General features: G+C 46.8%; 2 protein-coding genes across 3 annotated transcripts; one reads left to right on the forward strand and one right to left on the reverse strand.

Moving 5' to 3' along the window:
* Positions 1-1,639: 1,639 nt before the first annotated feature.
* EPB42 (erythrocyte membrane protein band 4.2) lies at positions 1,640-11,722 on the forward strand. Its single transcript, XM_036395595.1, has 13 exons — positions 1,640-1,708; positions 3,136-3,321; positions 3,997-4,227; positions 4,819-4,937; positions 5,923-6,045; positions 6,393-6,567; positions 7,199-7,337; positions 7,723-7,826; positions 8,176-8,418; positions 9,258-9,569; positions 10,010-10,170; positions 10,413-10,546; positions 11,468-11,722. The coding sequence occupies exons 1-13, from the start codon at positions 1,699-1,701 to the stop codon at positions 11,616-11,618; spliced, it is 2,088 nt and encodes a 695-aa protein (XP_036251488.1). The 5' UTR covers positions 1,640-1,698; the 3' UTR covers positions 11,619-11,722.
* On the reverse strand, positions 10,669-18,316 carry CCNDBP1 (cyclin D1 binding protein 1). 2 transcript variants are annotated; one of them, XM_036395597.2, is made up of 11 exons: positions 18,204-18,316; positions 18,035-18,094; positions 17,331-17,410; positions 16,689-16,770; positions 16,139-16,235; positions 15,801-15,874; positions 15,427-15,503; positions 14,549-14,802; positions 14,104-14,164; positions 13,009-13,055; positions 10,669-12,654 (listed from the first exon to the last, which is right to left on the reverse strand). In XM_036395597.2, exons 1-11 carry the CDS (start codon positions 18,268-18,270, stop codon positions 12,546-12,548), a joined length of 1,008 nt encoding a protein of 335 aa, XP_036251490.1. In that variant the 5' UTR covers positions 18,271-18,316; the 3' UTR covers positions 10,669-12,545. The 2 variants fall into 2 exon arrangements, with proteins under 2 accessions (XP_036251490.1, XP_036251489.1); XM_036395596.2 differs by having other exon boundaries at positions 14,549-14,819; positions 15,390-15,503.
* Positions 18,317-18,458: the final 142 nt, after the last annotated feature.

Raw genomic sequence — 18,458 nt, forward strand, 5'->3', positions numbered from 1 at the left:
TTGCCCATTTTAGTGTCAAGAAAGACACGAAGGGACGATAAGTAGGTCTCTTTTCAGAGCTGAAGTGCAGGAAATGCTACTTGCAGTTGCCAATTTGACCAAGAGATGGTACTGTGTGTATGCACAGTCATTACAAGCCAGTGATGATGGGATAAATACCTCCCTGTATCTAAACCACTGATTTAGAGGTTCAAAACTCATACATTTACTGTAAAGGTGCATTTAAGAACACTGAGCATGCAAAGAAAGTCAGAACTTTGAGCACAGTCGGTTTACAATTTGCATAGACTGAAAGAGCACAAATCAGCCATTGCACACTGTGTTTAGCTCCTTATGTAAGAAACAAGTTCAGGACCTACACAAAAATCATATATAATTGACATTGAGCAGTATAAGCTGACAATAAATAAAGACTTTTCTGGAAGATTTTCCCAATATTCTTCTTAGTGTTCCCAACTTCTGCAAATCTGGTGAGCTCCAGGCTTTGTAATAAAAGTCAGGACTTTGTAATGAAAGTCAGAGCAGTCAAAGCTCACATGAGGCAGGAGCATTCCCTTGTTACAAAGAAGGGAACAATCTCCTGGGCTGCCTCAGGTAAAGAATTGCCAGCAGGTCCAGGGAGCTGATTCCGGCCTTAGGCAGCGCTGCTGAGGCCACACCTGCAGTGCAGTGCCCAGAGCTGGGCTCATCACTGCAAGAGGGGAGCAGCAGCCCTTGGTGACCCTGCTGGAGCAGGAGCTGGGACAAGATGACCTCTGAGGTCCCCTCCAGCCTCAACCACTCTGCAGTTATCCTGTGAATCTATACAGATAAGGCCATGCTGTAAAAAACTAAAACTCAAGAGAGTTTGGTTCTAGCTTAAATGACACATGTAAGCAAACAATTGTAAAATTTAATAAAGGAATACTAGAAAACCACCAAACTCACTGGACTATATTATTGTAATCAACTTCTCAATTTATTTTTGAGTTTGTTGGAGATTATAGGTTTCTGCAAAACTATTGATGACTCACTCCAGAGTGAAAGCTGTTCATTTCTGATATCTTATTTCTTGTCCTTTGACCAATTATTATCAATCCAGTGACATTCTTTTTATATTACAGCAACTTTAGGAACCTATTTAGTCCAAGTCTCCCGCTCAATATTTTTAAATAATCTCCATTAAGCTACACAAATTCAGTTGTTTCTTGTAACATATTTTCTCATTTTAAGTGGTTTCACTTTTCTGAATTAGGCACAAGAGCAATGGATGCACTGAGTGTATTTTTTAACTCCTTGAAGGGTTTAGGATCTAAGTAGCTTGGGGTCAATGTTGGACAGCAGTTGTCCAAAACTGCCATTGGAAGTGCATCTGTGCATTGTTCAGAGCCATATTAAGACCTGCATTTCCTACTCTGGGCTCCTCAGTGCACAGCTCCTTGAAGGAATTGTCACTGGCTGCCTCTAAATGCTTCACAGCCTGCTGTGGAACTTCACCTCATCTGTAGCCTGTCTTCAGTGTGGTCTGAGAGATAAAAGAGTCCTCAACATCTGCACACCAGATAAGCTGGAAAGGTGGCAACACCACGTCCCACCCTGTGCAAAGAAATCAAGCAAACAGCTTTGCAAGAGGACAGTTTTTAACACAGCTGGAGGAAGGAGCCACTGCCCACCAGAGCAAGGAGAAGCTGAATATTTTCATGGTACCCAGAACCAGCCATGGGACAAGGTAAGCAAAAATCATTTTTGTTAGCTCCAAGCATTTGCCAGCTGTGTGTCAGAAAGAACAACAGTTCGAGCTCCAAGACAGAGTTCATGAGGCTTGGGGAAGGGCTGAGCTTGCAGGGCAGGAGCCAAGTGCTCTAAAGGCTTAGGGAGCTCAGTCTGCATGGCAGACTGCACAAAAAGGCTCAGCAATCAAAAGCTGGAATTGATGCCTGAGAGGAGGCTGAGGAGCAGCAAGAAGCAGCTAAGGCAGACAGGTGAGGGTTTGGAAGCAAAGGTGATGAATCCTCAGCACAGGGAATGAGGGGGTGGGAGGAATTAAGGAGACAACACGACTGAAACAGAGAGATGCCCAAGTGTTTGAGCCTCTGGAGCAGGGAAACAAGGCTCCAGACAACCTTGAAGAAAGTGACACTAAGATCCATGAAAAGCCATATGAGGGAGAGGGAGCCAGACTCCACTCACTGATCTACAAGACAGACAGAACAGACATCTTCATCACAGAGAAGAAAACAGATGAGGTCAGAGCTGGCTCCATAAGGCCTGAACTGGTGCAGGGCTCTGGACTGGGACAGCCATGAGGGGATTTGAAAGCCAGACCAGAATCTTTCACTGAAAACATCACATGGGAAAAAAAATTATGTGGGGAAAAGAGAAACAGAGCACACAATCCAGTAAGAGTCCCCAACAAACACAGAAGGGACAACCACAATGGGGGAAGGTATCAATGCAGAGGACGAGACAGGACAAGACATCAGGAGAAAGCAGAGCAGTGAAATCTGCAAGAGAGCAGTTATGGCTTCAGCACAGGAGCAATCAGTTTAGACAGCAGAGAAATTATCTATGGACTTAAAAGTTTTTAGCTGCAAGAGAGAGACGAGCATGTGTCACATAAGGGGCAGCAGTTACAACCCACAGGGCCAAGGATCTTAGTGATGGGCTACAAGCCAAAGAGGTAAATAAGGTCAGGATGATCCCAAAGCTGAGACAAAACAGGGAGTAACTGGGTGCTTGAAATTGTGACAATTTTTTTTCTGTCTTCTGGCGCTGGACAGGAGCACATATGATGTGTATAAAGCTTGTGTAGGAGACAGGAGGAGGATCTTTCCTGTCTCCTGCATGGCATTGTCAGCTGATGTGGTACAAAGTAGGAAAACTGGTGTTTAATCCAGGTGTGCATTTGAACCAGCAGTGAAGGTTGCACTTAATGATGTCAGGTGTAAGCAAAGGCAGCTCAACAGTTGCTCAACCCCAGACCAGCCAAGCTCAGAGTGAAGTCCCCACCATTACTGGATAGAAAGTCTCAAAGGCAGGGGGAGAATGGGTGTTTCTCCACTCAATCAGCTGTTTGTCATCCCCAGAATGTGGCTCAGGGCCTGACTACAGCCAGCTCACAGCTCCAAACTCATTCTGTACCTTCTCACACTACAGGTCTGAGCATCCAAAAATGTGATTTCATGATCCCAGAGAATAACAAAAGCCACCACACAGAAGAAATCAGCACTAAAAGGCTCATAGTGAGGCGGGGACAGCCATTCACCATCACTGTGAGCTTCTCAGCTCCAGTACACAACTACCTGAAGCAGATGAAGAGGACCTTCCTCATCGTACAGACAGGTAATGCCAGTACAAACCTACCAGAGCTCTGCTCCTCCACCCACCTGAGGAACAGAGCTGGGGGCAAAAGCCATCTACAGAGCTGGGCAGGGGTGCCAAATTTAGATGTGGGGCCAGTGAACTGTTTATGTGAGGCAAAGCAGAGTCTCCTGCAGGATCACAACCAGATCCCTCCCAGAAGAGACACTGCACACAACAACCAACACAGCTTCACTATTCCATGGTTACAAAATGCTCATGGGATCTCTTCTGGCTTTTGGGGTTAGGAATGTTCAAACCTAGCTGGCCTGTCACAGGTTTTTCTGTTAGAGTGTTTTCTAGTGAGAGCCCTGAGAAGGGCAGCAGCTTTCAGCCCCAGCTTGTTTCACCATATTGTGAGCACTGGGCTCTGACTTCTGTTACAAGACACCAAATTCCACAGGAACAGCAGGGCTGCACCATTCTGGCCATTCCTGGTTGCTACAAATCTAGGGAAAGCACATCTCACTGTCAAGCAGGGAGGCCTGAGTGCATTCCTGACCTTAGCAAGGTTCAGTGGGCATTGAGCTGCTAAAGGGTCACGGCCCTCTCACAAGGAGAGCTGTGGCTCCAGAGATAGACAAGGTCCCTGCAAGCTGCACAGGTGAGGAATAAACAATGTTTGGAATAAACACAACCAGATTTCTTTGTCTGCAGGACCACATTCTTCCAAAGCAGATGAAATCCAGGCTGAATTTCCCATCTCCAGCCTGGGAGACCAGAAGCAGTGGAGTGCAGCAGTGGAGGAACAGGACCCAAACTTCTGGACCCTGCGTGTGAACACACCTGCCAATGCCCCCATTGGCCAGTACACTCTGCTTTTCCGTGCCTCCAAATCCCCTCAGCTCCTGGGCAACTTCACCCTCCTCTTTAATCCCTGGTGCAGAGGTAGGTGGTCAGAAACAGAAAGGCAGGCTGGGATCAGCCACTTCACAAAAAACACTTTGGAGCTGTGGCACTGCCTCCATGGAGGGAGGCTGGGGCTGACTCACCCAGTGCTCCTTCCACTCCTGCCCTGCTCCCCACAGCACCTCAGGAGAGAGGTAGGGGCTCATAGAGCCCAAATTTTCCTGCCTCAGCACTTCTGCCTCTTCCTGGAGTACTGCACTGCAAGAGCCCTGTCCTTCTGCTAAGGGAAAAAATGTTTAAGTGTTTCCTATAATAGAGATTTTAGGATGAGTCAAGATTATAATTGGTTTGGTTAAGGCCACTGTATCCTTCTTAGTATTAGACCTCATCAGCCAGGAGAGTAGAAGAGCCAGCCAGTGCAACAGCCTGGGTCCAGAGGAGCTTTTTGGACAAGGCAATGGAGATGACAATGAAATTCTTCTTTCCTGTCTGATTTACAGTCTGAGGTATTTTTCAGGGCAGAATGCCAGGGACTGCCAAACCACAGTGGAATCTGCTGATGCATGAGAGATGCTAGTGCATCTGAGACCAGCAATGCTTTCTTCCTGATGCTTTTTTCCTCTAATCCAGATGATGAGGTGTTCCTGGCTAATGAGGCACAGCGGCAGGAGTACATCTTAAACCAAGATGGCATCATCTACCAGGGGACTGAAAATGCAATCCTAGCCCAACCCTGGGACTTCAGTCAGGTAAGCAAGAGGTCCAATATGTCTGTGCTCTCTTCCAATCACCAGCAGAGAAAAGGTGCATAAACCTGGTGTGTACAGGAAACTCTGATGAAAGAGCTCTATTCATCTCCATGTTCTCTGCACCCACTTCCTCCTGTGCAGGAGAACAAGGACCTGTCTATGAAGTCCTATAACCCAGCACATGAAATTTTAGCTTCCTTCTCAGGCTATCCTCTATAAAGGAATGCATTGCTCTGTATCTGAGCTTTGTGTGCCTTCCTTTCATCAACAGGCATACAAGCATTTAACAGAGCTCAATAATACTGTCTCTATCTTACAGGTAAAGTGAGGACAAGAAGATCTTTCTGTTTGTCTGAGGCCATCTGACATAGCCAGTGATTATTTCACTTTTGTGCCAGCAGATCATAAAAGTGTCTCTGTGCCAGAAAAGTGTTGTCACCTTATCACAGGGGTTCCATACTGTTATCTCCTTATCACAAAAGTTTCATACCTGCTTGGTGTTTCTCATGGGCAGCTCCTCAGAGCACTGACTCTTTCTCCTTCACAAAGCAGCCAACTGACTCCAGTTCCCTTCACAACCAGCCACCCCACTCTTTTATAGCATCTTCTTCTCATTGGTCACAGCTGTGGCCTGTTAAAGTCAGGCCTGTTCCTAATCTTTGATAATTGACCCAGCTGCAACTCCTTAGGGGTGAGATTACTTTCTACACCATCTTTATTTTCTTATATTCTATCCCCTTACAGAAAAGCATCAATTTCCCTCAATCAGGGAACACAGTTTCATGCTGATGCATTCCCCACCTTCAATAAAGTTGGAGGTCTGTCCTCAGCTCCCCCTGCAGATCTCTGCCCTCCTTCACAGCCCACTTACCTAAAACCATCAGCAGAAAGGGAGAAACAATCTGCACAGTCACAAACCCTCGTAGGGACTCAAGAGAACAAAAGTTCACGGAGAATTTCCTGCAGTGATGTGCTCTTGTTTCAGTTTGAGGAGGATATGCTTGACATCTGCTTCATCCTGCTGGCTCTGGGGGAGCACTCCCAAAGAGAAAAGGATCCTGCCCAGCGCAGAAGCCCTGTCCATGTCTGCAGAGCAGCTGCTGCCATGGTAAGGAGGGCACAGAGCAGCCCTGACCCGAGCTGGGGGCACCTTCTCACCCCCAAACCACTGACCAAAGAGGAAGCCTGTTCCAAACAACACCTCCTGCCCATCTCCAGCCTGTCCTGATACTCCCTCAGCAGACACGTAGTGCTGCAGGAGGTTCTTAGCAGTGAAAATGCACTTACTGAATAAATCTCAGAGGAGACTGCTGCCCCTGTTCTGCTCAACTATGACACACAAAAAAGTCCTTCTGGTTTCATCTGCTTTGGGAGCAGCTTCCACAAACAGGATCAGGTGGACCTACCAAAGAGAGGCAATTCCTTCCTATATCTTTCTCTCCTCCTTCTCTGCAGCTGAACTGCAGTGAGTTTAGAAGCCTGACAGAATATGAGCCTGGGCAACACCATAATGGGACACCCCCTTCCAAGTGGCTGGGAAGCAGCCCCATCCTCCAGCAGTGGATTGCATCCCAATTCCAGCCCGTGCGCTCCGGGAGGTGCTGGGTGTTTGCTGCAGTCCTGTGCTCAGGTACAGGGAGGTGCTGGGTGTTTGCTGCAGTCCTGTGCTCAGGTACAGGGAGGTGCTGGGTGTTTGCTGCAGTCCTGTGCTCAGGTACAGGTGTGTTTGCTGCAGTCCTGTGCTCAGGTACAGGGAGGTGCTGGGTGTTTGCTGCAGTCCTGTGCTCAGGCACAGGGAGGTGCTGGGTGTTTGCTGCAGCCCTGTGCTCAGGTACAGGTGTGTTTGCTGCAGTCCTGTGCTCAGGTACAGGGGTGCTGGGTGTTTGCTGCAGTCCTGTGCTCAGGTTCAGGTGTGTTTGCTGCAGCCCTGTGCTCAGGTACAGGGGTGTTTGCTGCAGTCCTGTGCTCAGGCCTTTCATCCTCGGGGCTGCTGCAGCCTTTCATCCTCGGGGGAGAGGCACATCTTTAGTGTCGACCACACCCAGCATCACTGCCTTTGAGATGAGAGGATCAGTACATCCATTCACTGAATGCACATGTGAATTTTATTTCCTGAGGCAGGGATGCCTTTTGCAAAGTCCAAACAGCAATCCTGGTGCCATTCCTAACAGGCCTAGCACCAGAAGAGGCTCTACATCTATCAGCAGAGGCACCCTTGGGGCAGGGTGCACAACTGATTCACAGCTCTCTCTTCTGCACAGTTTTGAGGTGCCTGGGAATTCCCACCAGGGTGGTCACTGGCTTTACCTGGGCTCACAACACCAAGAGCAGCCTGAGTGTGGATGAGTACTATGATGAGGATGGGACACTGCTGACACAGGACAAGAGTGCTCGTGTCTGGTAAGAACACATGGCAGGGCCCCAGCAAGAATTTGAGCCAATACTTGGACGTGGGAAATGAAACCCAGGGGAAAGGAAAGAGGTAAAACAGCTGCAAGGAGGTGACAGGAGACAGCTCAGCTGAAATCCTGTCTACAAGACTTGTTCTTGATAAACTGCTGCAACCCAAACTCAAGAGTGCCTTGTTTCTAGAGCCCACAAAGGAAGAATGATAGCCCAGTCCTGCTGCAGAAACTCCACTTGTTTCTCCACACACAACTCTTGCTCTTCTCAATATGAACTGAACTCCTTCAAGGGAGCACTAACAAGCTGTGGTTTGGCAAAAGCTTTACTGTACCTCAGGGCTCAGTCCCTGGATATAAGCTCATGCTGTTGGCTCTTGCAGGACCTTCCACGTTTGGAATGAATGCTGGATGGCTCGTTCAGACTTGCTACCAGAGTACAGTGGGTGGCAGGCACTGGATGCCACCTGCCAGGAAAAAAGCAAGGGTAAGATATCAGAGCAAGGGTAAGATATCAGAGCAAGGGTGGGGGGAAGTGAAGCAGGGGCAAATAAAGCTGTTCAATATTCCTCCTTTCCCATCTTCCAGGGGAAAGATGCAAAAAGACAGGAACTTACCCTGTTGACTTTAGGCACAAAACTATCATTTATCTGTTTGGTTTGTGCAGCTCATGTGGTTCTAAGAGCTCTATCACTGCTTCCTAATGGCCTCCTAAACTAGATATTTCACCAGTATAGGTGTAAACTAAGGATGGGTTTAGTTGGGAAGTACATCCATTGGATGTACTTAGTTGGGAAAGCATCTGAATTCTTAACTGGACCACATTTTCTCTTCAGGTCTATCCTTCTGTGGGCCAGCCCCTGTTCATGCCATCAAGGAAGGGGACACACAGGTTGATTATGATGTCTGCTACTTCTTTGCTGCCATCAATGCCAAGTGTCACGTGTGGATACACAAAGCAGATGACACCCTCAAGCCAGCTTTTGGTGGCACAAAATACACTGGTAACAACATCAGCACCAAGAGTGTGGGCAGTGAGCGCTGTGAGGACATCACACAAAACTACAAATATCCTGAAGGTATGGGCAGGCACAGGCTGAGCACATTCCCTGTCACTATCACAAATCAGGAGTAAAAGACCAGAGCAGAGCCAAACCAGAGCACCAGGGTCATCCACTTCTCACTACCTCCCCTTCTTCAGTGGCACTAGAACACCTCATTCTCTCTGTCTACAGAGCCAAAGGAGAGGTAATCACCCAAACTTCACCCTGCTTAATGGCATTAAGGTCTGTGGAACACCAGGTGTTTGTTCACCAAGCACTTTCATGTCTGGAATACCTTTCTGATTTCTGTTATCTCTACACTCTGTACATCCACCTCCCATCACCTCTGTAATATAAATATGGATAGATGTATTTCAGACTCCAGCTTTCTGAAAAGGACTGTTGTGCTCTCAGATACTGCCTAAATCTCTCCCCCAACAAGCAGCTCCCCCCTTCAGAATCTGAGTGCTGTTTCCCTGGCTCAACCATTACACCCCATCTTGACCTGTGGCTTGTCTCCATGGCTCCAGGAGACAACTGCACCTTCTCCACACATGAGAGCAGGAACTGTGCCTTAGCTACAGCAACAAAAAATCAGCTGCTTCCTCTACTCTGAGATGTTTTTTAAAACCAAGGTGTTTTTAAAACTATGACAACTATTGCCAAGTAGAATCTGTCAGGCACATCCATTGAATATCCTGACAGCTGAAGCTGTCCAACTCATCCAACCAGAAGCACAAAAGGCTATCTCTCTATGTTCTTAGAAACAGTTACCTTCAGTACTACCAGGAGAAATCAATGCCATTCTCCTGCTGCTTCTCACTAGTAAACAGGAAACAGAACCAAAGTATGGGCTTCCTTTTTTTTTGTGACAGGTTCTCTCCAGGAAAAAAAAGTACTTGACAAAGCCTGCAGAAACATGAAGGAACTTGAGATAACCACCAGCAGCACACAGTTTATATTCATTCCCACTGCTCTGGAAGAGCCAGTCAACCTTTTCATCCACTTCCAGTCAAGTTCTTTGCAACTGGGACAAGATATGACACTTTCCATTGAAGTGTTTAACCACACTGATAGAGAAAAGGCTACTCATCTGGTAGTTGGGATCCAGGCTCTGCATTATAATGGTGTGCCCATTGCCCAGCTTTGGAAGGAGGAGTTTCATTTTAACCTCCACGGCAATTCAGGTAAGGACTCTCCTGGGTGCACGGCTAGAAAAGTCCTCTAGTGCTCTCCTTTCAGAAAAGTTCTCCTAGCCCTAGGTTTACAAAAGGTTGGCTGAATAGTTGATTCTAGGTGATTTCCCAGAGAGATTGTGAAGTCTCCCTAATGGGAGATATTCCAGAATCGACTGGACACAATCCTGTGCCCCGGGGTGATCCTGCTTGGGCAGGGAGGTTGGACCAGATAATCCACTATTGTCCATTCCAACCTCACCCATTCTGTGAAATAAAACACTTTGGCAACATCACCTTAGAGATTTTCAATCTGCAAATCCACTTGAGGTCACTTTAGCATTTAAATGCTGCAGCTTTTAGTTCAATGTTGGGCACTGAACACCCCTAGGTGTCATGCAGGGAAAGACCAGGCTGCATTCATCACTTCTTGCTTCACCACTGTGTTCCAGTCAATAACTTGAAGGTCTCTGTGCCTTACACATGGTTTGGAAAAGAGCTGGGAGAGAACCACCTGCTCAGGCTGACTGCTGTGCTCAGAGATGAGGACTCCTCCTTCATGTACCTGGCACAGGAAGAAATCAGCATTGGTGATTCCCCTCTCACCATTGAGGTAAGATTGGGCTGCCATTCTGCCACCGCAGTGGGGAGAAAACAGCTTTTACAGTCATAAGCAGCAAAACAATTCTGCTGAGTTCTGGGACTCTCTGAGAAAGCAGAGCAGAAGAAATTAAGCTGGACTTTGCCTCTTCTGGCAAATGGTACCTCAGGCACGGAAAAATCATACAGCTCCCTTTAATCATAGAAGAATATATTTTCTTCTCTCAGTTTCAGCCCATTTGCTTCTTTCAACAGTTCCCAGAAAACATGGTCCAGTATGAGCCCAGCACAGCAAAGATCAGCCTCCAAAACCCCCTCATGGAGCCCCTGGAGCAGTGTGTGATAGCAGTCACAGGGCGAGGGCTCATTTACAGACAAAGGAATTACAGGTAAGTGCAAAGTGATGATCCAAGAACAGCAAATGGAAAAAGAGACACAATACAAGCAAGAGAAACCCTCGCACAGGAAAGGCTGTCCCCAAAAATAACCAGGCAACAACATGGCAGGAAGATATCACTATGGCGTAAAAGCCCCGAGCATCCCATCCTTTATTTACAGATAATACAGATGATTTTCATGCTGAAAAGGAGAAAACCCAGCTAAGAGAACTTTCAACAGATGTGCAATACCCAAGTTGAAGCCAATATGGCATCTGTGAAAGCTTCAACATCAAAGGCATAGACAGCAAAAGGAAAACCTCCTGCCAACAAAAAGGATAACCAAAGAAATGCCACAAGACTTAGTCAGAAACACACATGAAATAAGACAAAGTTAGAGGGCACTGAAATGAGCTATGAAATTTTGAAATTATTTGCTCTTGAGAAATCAATTACTTTCCAGTGAGCAAGTTGAACATCCTTAAGTGGAGTGAAACTGTACTGTTTATGGCATCTTTCCATCCATTACCCACTGTAAAAAATAAAGACAGTGGTATCTTCCTCTTCTCTGCTGAAGAACCAGGCAAATGTGACTTAGCCAAGAGCCACCAAAGGGGCTGGTACCTTTTTTTCCTTTTGCTGTCTATGCTCCCCTTCACATGACAAACACCCCACATTTGTCTCAAGAAGCTGCATTAGGACAAAGTCCCCTTAGATATCTCCATGGAGGGCTTCAACTCTCCTGTCCTATCTCCCTCCCAAACTACTGTTAGATGACGATTTCACTGTGGTAGTTCAAGATTTCTTCTATTTCTTTTCATTCCTTTCCTTCTTTTTGGCACCACATTCCTGTCTAGCTAATGCATATCCCAGACACAGGAAACTAAGAACACAAAGAGGGTCATTCCTGTATGATCCCTTCTCTCCTTTCAGGTTGGGCTCTGTGCAAGCTAAAAGCACTCAAGAGCTGGAAATCCCATTCACCCCCACCCGAGCAGGGCCCAGCAGACTCACTGCATGTCTTACCTGCCTCCAGCTCCACAACCTGAAGAGCTACAGAACAACCAACATTGCAGCTGCCTGAGGCCAGCTCAGAACAGGTCCTTACCAAAGAGTGGCTGTGATCTGTGCCCTGATCATGGGCAAGCACAGATGTTAACAGTTTAATAAAAGTTATATTTAAAACCATATCTGATTTTGATTATTTGCACAAACTCAACTCTCTCCCATCTGCCACTATGTCCGCTCTGCAGTTTTAGAAGCTGAGCCTCACTGTGACAAACATGGGCTGAATGCTGAAGCAGACAGGGCAGTTCTCACCACACCTGTGCTGAGTCCACCAGTGCTTAAGTCTTCTGCCCTACCTGTGATAAAGTAAAGGGTATCCTGGAATTTTAAAGTGATGATAGACATAGCATGTCTCAAGGGATATATATTTATATATATATATATATATATATATATATATATATATATATATATATATAGGGGGTATCTCCCCCTGTAGATCCTTGACATTGGTAAGGTAGTAAACAATATTTTCTGCTGCTTTCTGAGAAAATAAGAGAAAGCTCATTCACTGCTCTCTAAGACAGTGAACAGGAAATAGATAGGAAATAGTAGCAGTGCAGAACATTTTATAATTATTCACTGGGCTGCTTGCAAAAGAAGCAAGACCCTTTCATTCTGTATATATCCTTTGCCCTCTGAAGACAGATAAAGCAACTAATGTAAATCTAGCAATGTTTTATTTTTCTCTGAACCCCACAGTAGCTGTAATGTCCAAAGAATGGGGCACGTTCAGAAGCAGAACTGCATCATCCCAAGAATCCAAGCAAAATGACACCTTTGCCATGGCAAAGGGCAGCTTCCTGGAGAAGTTCTTCCAAGTAGCAGTGAATTTCTCTCCTCCACTGTTCTCATCATTTTCCAAACAGCCAAAGAACAGCAAAGTTCACTGGAAGTGCAGATGCCAGAGCCAGTGGCAGCAACACGCGGAGGCACAGAAGAGTTAAAGCTGACCCTGTGTGAAGTTCTTGACTTTGTTCATGTTGTGATCTACTGCACCAGTTAGAAACTGCACCCAGCCTTCCTCTGATGGTGGACATACATGGCTTGTCCTGCAAAACGGGAGGAAATTCATTAGAGAAGCCTCCTGGTGTGTTATGCATCCAAACACGGGGGTATTGTGAAGTTCTGAATAACCACAGCAGTAAAACAGGGCTGCTCTAGCCCCAGAGGGCTTTGAGCAAGAACCCACACTCATGTCTGCAGTCCCAAACCCAAAATAAGGAATCACCATCATCCCTAGCATCTTTTTCTCTTTCCCATCCCTTTGTGACCAGATAACATCATCATTGCTCTGAAATGCCAGCATCTACTGTCTAGAAATGAGTCATCTTTGACATGAGGCAGAAAGGAATCAACCTTCATAGCAGGGAACACACACTTACAAAACTGTAGCTCATACTCACTTGGCAATCTCTAAGACTTTCGTTAATACTGAGGCCAATTTAGCAGCCTAGAAAGAAACAAAAGGGAAATAAGGTAAGCCAAATGAGAGGAAAAGGAGGGTCTGAACAGTACTGGAAAATAAAAGAGGACTACAGGGATGCACAAAAGCCTAAAATGAATAAAACTGCCATGGATCCTGATGCAGAATGAAGTTATCCATCACTGCCATGCTGGAAGGGCCTCCCAACCTACTCCTGACTGTGACAGGTAAAAAAACCACCTGTTTTTTAAAGCATACATTAATTTTTTTTTTAATAAGCCTATTAGAAATTAGTAACTGATATTAAAGTACAAAGTTGCAAGTGATTGATTTTAATGCAATTTGATATTAAAATTTTTTTTAAATTTCTTTTTTATTAAAAAAAAATCAAGTCACTGGCCAAAGGCATGAAACACGATTAAGAATAAAAGAAATCCCAGATACAAGGAGATTTGTACTTGATTTATGATGCCAGGGATGTTTCAAAGTTCAGTCAGGTTGCCAGAGGGTTGCCTAGTCAAGTTTTCAGTGTTGCCAAAGATGCAGACTCCACTGCTTCTCAAGCAGCTTGTTTCAGTGCTTAAATACACTCACTGTAAGAGTTTTTCATTTCATGGATAGCTTTATTTGAGCAAGACTGCACTACCCAAGAAAGGAAGTACATCTGCAGTACCTAGGCAGCCTTAGACATCACTTTCCTGAGGCTCTATCACTGCAAATCTCGGTGGATTATAGTTCAGAGCTGAAGCTTTAAGTACCTTGAAGAGGTACAGATGCAGAATGTGTGTCCACCTGAAGGAAGTTAAGTGTGCAAGAATAAATGGCACTCTTCATCCCTAAGAAATTATTACTGGGGCAGTCACTAGTACCCATCTCTCCCTGAAGTCACAGAACCCCTCCAATCTGATTTCTTCCCATTCCCTAGAGCCAGGCCACTGTCCCAGGTGCAGGTGCTCAGACACTGAGCTATCAGGACTGCAGGACACTCAGACACTGAGCTATCAGGACTGCAGACACGCAGACACTGAGCTATCAGGACTGCAGACACTGAGCTATCAGGACTGCAGATACTCACATTAAGTCGCACAGCCAATGGGTTCACAGGTGGGTACATGCTCAGTGCCAGCTCATCAACACTGGAACACAAAAGAGGGGAGCAAGGAAGGAATGTTCTGATAGCACAACTCACACACCCTGGTCAAAGCCTGCCCCAATCCTGAATTGGTCAGGAACAACAGAGAGATGTCAGCTGTACCTATGGGATGCTTCCCACTGCCTTCTCAGTCATCTGTGTGTCCCTCTCACCATGGAGTGAGACGTGGTCACAGCTCCATCCCCTATGCTTCTCTCCTGACCTACACAACCCTCAACAGCTTAACAGCCTTCCCACCACATCTGTGTCCACCACCTCCTCACAGCTCCAGTATCATAAAGGTTGTTCCTAACTCCTCACTCAAGACCTCAAAGAAAGACGAGGACTGCTCTAGAGGGAAAAGCAGCAAGGGGAGAACCCTGCTTACCTTGGGCTGATCTCATTAGCAATGTCTGCCAGGTCATCCAGCTGTGCAATGTGCTCTGGAGAATCAGCTTTGCCATGGGCCTTCACTGCAGCCAAGACCTTCTTCAGGCAGGCTTTAGAAGCTTTCATCAGTCCCATGCAGGAGCTGAGCAGCTGCCTGTCAGCCTCTGACCAGTACGTGTCCCTGTTGCCCCGAAAGCCCAGCTCTTCATCTTCCATGATGTCCCCATAGGGATCCTGCCCTTCCACCAGTGCCTGAGAACACAGAGGCACTGAAAATCCAGAGCCTAGCATCAATTCCAGTAACACCCAGGAGCAAAGGGAAAGCATAAGCTAGACATTATAAAAACAATTAATGGAGAAATCTCAGTTGGTTAATGCTAAAATGACTGGATTAAGAAAAACCATCAGTCTAACAGTGCAAACAGCAAGAACCTGGTGAACTCTTACATGATTCTAAATTGCCTCCCTCATTCCCAATTCAGGACATGGCTTTATGAAAATCTTATACAATGTAAACCAGGCTTGAGAATAAAAACTCATTAAAATCCATGCATAAAACAATAATCTATGTCATGTCAGAGCAAATTGATATTAAAGCCTGTAAATAAAATAATTCCTGTGTTCCATCACTGAACCACCCTAGAGGGTGGCTGGGCACTGGAACAGGCTCCCCAGAGAAGTGGTCACAGCCCCAAACCTCCCAGAGTTCAAGGAGCATTTGGACAACTCTCAGGCACACGGTGGGATTGTTTGGGTGGTCCTGTGCAGGACCAAGAGCTGGACTTGATGATCCTCGTGTATCCCTTCCAATTCAGAATATTCTGAGTCTATGAACCCACCACTGCATGTCCCTGTAAGGCTTAGGGGCTTCCTTACATGTTCCATCTCCTCCACAGCATCCTTGACCACACCTAGAGATGCAGCCAGAGCCGACACAACTGCTGCCTGGTTATCTGCAAAAGCAAAAGGATGAAAACTGTGGCACCCCACTGTTTCAAATCAGTTTGCAACAACCTCCATCCAGGCTTGCAATCACTGTAGGATCAAACTTCCTGCAGAGCTCAGAGCTGCACTGTTGTCAGACAAAGAATCTGACCTGATTTCCAAGCTTACACATTTCAAAACCAGTCAAGTTTTTGAGTTATTCTCTATTCAGCTTTTATTGTACCAGCTGGAATGCCCTTGCAAAAGCTGTTGATATTCCAAGACAATGCATCCTGGAGCTGTTGCTCTGCATTTACACCACTCACCTCGTGGCAGGTTAGACACTTGCTCACAGGCCTCCCACACACCTCCAGTTGATATCAGCTGTTCCTGAGACAAGCTGAAACAAAACAAAACCCTCAAGGTCAGAGTCAATAACAGCACTGTGCTAGACTGTGGTTTGTTTCATTTTCTGCAACAACAAAGATGATAAACACCAGCAAAAGTTCTGCTGCAAAGATGTCACCAACCAGCTTGTCACTAGGATGCCAAGTCTGTGTAAAGCCCTCACTGCCTCCTGACAAGTATACTTGTAACATTTTCTTGCCTTTTTTCCCAAAAATTATCACAAAAATCACAGAACTGTGCAATTGAAAATGACAACCTCTCCACTGGGGCATTGAGAATTGTGTCTGTGAGCTGGATCATCCCTTCCACTACTTCAGTGGTAGCATCTCGAACCATCTTCCGAAGGGTAGTACCTGGGTGAGACAGAGAAAGAGCGAGAAAGTTGGCACAAAGACAGCACTGACAGAAAGCAAGTGCCAAAGATGAACACACAGACTGCTCTGTTTGTGTGGATACACTGTATAAATGAAGCTACATGTATTCTGAAGAAAGGAAAACCCTTCCCAGTTCCAAAAGAACTCTGGACAAGGATTTCAACACTTCATAAATTTCAATGCTCAATCAAGCACGCAACTTCCTACATCATCACTCTCCCACAGATGGAAACCTGCAGCAGCAGACAGACAAGTATCTCACTCATAAACACGTTCAAAGTCTACAGAACAGCTGATAATGGGATACCATGCTAATAAAAACTTGCTGATACCAGACCTCACTAGGCTCTGAAACACTGGGTTTCTCTATATAGTGGTGGTGAAAGAACCCTCATCCTATACAGTGGTGACTGCCTTGCTTCACTAGCTCACCTTGGCCCTTGGGTAGCCAGTAGTACACTGTGGCAACTGCAAGAATGGCATTTTGGACATCCTCACTCAGCTTCCGGCAGTTCTGAAAACAGAGAGGCAAAAGGATCACCCATGAGTAACACACAGCTGCACCACAGTTAGAAATCCTCCCAAGCAATCACTGGCTTTCAGACTGCTCTGAGTAAACAAATACAGCACAAGAAGAAGTCACCGTAAGCAAGCTGTATGCATCTTAGCCTGCCTCATGATTTAGTAACAAAACACTCCCTGCTGTGGTGGTCATGCATCAGAAAAGAAAAAGTAACTTAGATCATTATTCTGAAATGAAGGTCTTTTTTTTTCCTCTCCTCTGAACACCTGTATGATAAACTTCTCCCAACTGATAGCAAAAATATTGCATATTCTTTGTTAAACCTAAGGTCTGTATTCTCCAATAATCTGTCTCTATCAGCAACAAGTTGTAGCTGTGAAAGAATATAAGAACATTTTTATTTAGTATATCTCCCTACCTTAGAGAAATTTGTTCTCTGGGCAGTTTTTGGATTATATTAATACACTCTACAGTACACAGCCCATTTAGTCAAATGACCTGAATCTTGCAAACACACTGTAATTTCATGGTCTGTCAAGGCTTTCTCTCACCTCTGCAGAAGGTAGTGGAGGCCTTGAGAATGCCAGACTCAGCTTTGTAGCTTCCTGTGATGTTACTTGGAATGCCTGACCTAAAAAATAATCCAACAGGAGCAAAAGAAGAGAAAGTAACTCAGGTAAAAGATAAAAGAACAGAGGAGCAGCTCTGATTCTACTGCTTGTTTACCATTTCACCCAAGCCATACAAACATATACACTAAACCCCACTACAAAGAAAAACTCCCTGCTGCATTTGTGCCATGCATTGCTTCTGTCTGCTTTTTCTCACTTGGCTGGTAGTGTACCCCAGTCTGCATCCTGGTTCATGACCTGTTCACCAGGATGTGCCAGGAGGCTTTAACAGGGGCCTTTATAAACCTTGTGTGAACGGTTCTATATCGGCCTTTGCTTTGCCACACCTTGGAGCGTTTGGTGACCAGTTAGGGTGGTCAGGCACAGGAACGGGCGGTGGAGGAGCCACTAACCCTGGGGATGTTCAGGAGGCTGGATCTGGCACTGACGTGCTTTATGGTTTACAGCTGAGCAAACGATTAGCGGCTGAACTTGATGATCTTCAAGATCTCTCTCTTCCAAGCTTGCCCATTCCGTGACTCCGTGAGTCCCTCAGCCGGAGACCCGCGGGGATGGCAGCCCTGCCCCGGACAGGCCCCGGCACCCCCGAATCCCGGCCCGGCCCGGCCGCTCCCCGCCCGTACCTAGCGCGTCCCAGAAGCGCGGCAGCTCGAACGGCTCTCGGCCCTCGCTCGGCTCTCCCTCTGCAACGGCACAGACACAGCTCAGCCCGCGGGGAGCCGGCCCGGCTCGGCCCGACCCCCGCCCGGCCCCGGCCCCGGCCCCGGTCCCAGTCCCGGTCCCGGTCCGCACCTCGCAGCCGCGCCAGCACCGCCCGCAGCGCCCCGCGCACGTCCCGCAGCGGCTCCCGCGCCTCCATCGCTGCGGGGCGGCCCCGGAGCGCCTCAGAGGCGCGTCACGTCCGCTCCGAGAGCGGCCCCGCCCCATGGACACGGCCCCGTAGAGACAGCCCCACCCCATGGAGACAGCCCCATAGAGACAGCCCCGCCCCATAGAGACAGCCCCGCCCCATAGAGACAGCCCCATAGAGACAGCCCCGTAGAGACA

Source organism: Molothrus ater, chromosome 17 (genome assembly GCF_012460135.2).
Source record: "Molothrus ater isolate BHLD 08-10-18 breed brown headed cowbird chromosome 17, BPBGC_Mater_1.1, whole genome shotgun sequence".
NCBI classification, from domain to species: domain Eukaryota; kingdom Metazoa; phylum Chordata; class Aves; order Passeriformes; family Icteridae; genus Molothrus; species Molothrus ater.

Bases quoted from the DNA above. Each gene is read 5' to 3' on its own strand.
- EPB42 (XM_036395595.1), top strand. The intron at 6,568-7,198 runs GTACAGGGAGGT...TCTTCTGCACAG, and splicing joins TGCTGCAGTCCTGTGCTCAG to TTTTGAGGTGCCTGGGAATT. The intron at 8,419-9,257 runs GTATGGGCAGGC...TTTTTGTGACAG, and splicing joins AAACTACAAATATCCTGAAG to GTTCTCTCCAGGAAAAAAAA.
- CCNDBP1 (XM_036395596.2), bottom strand. From the start codon at position 18,270: ATGGAGGCGCGGGAGCCGCTGCGGGACGTGCGCGGGGCGCTGCGGGCG. The intron at 16,771-17,330 runs GTGAGAGAAAGC...CTCTGTTTTCAG, and splicing joins CTCCACTACCTTCTGCAGAG to AACTGCCGGAAGCTGAGTGA. The intron at 16,236-16,688 runs GTGAGCTAGTGA...TGTCTCACCCAG, and splicing joins CTGGCTACCCAAGGGCCAAG to GTACTACCCTTCGGAAGATG.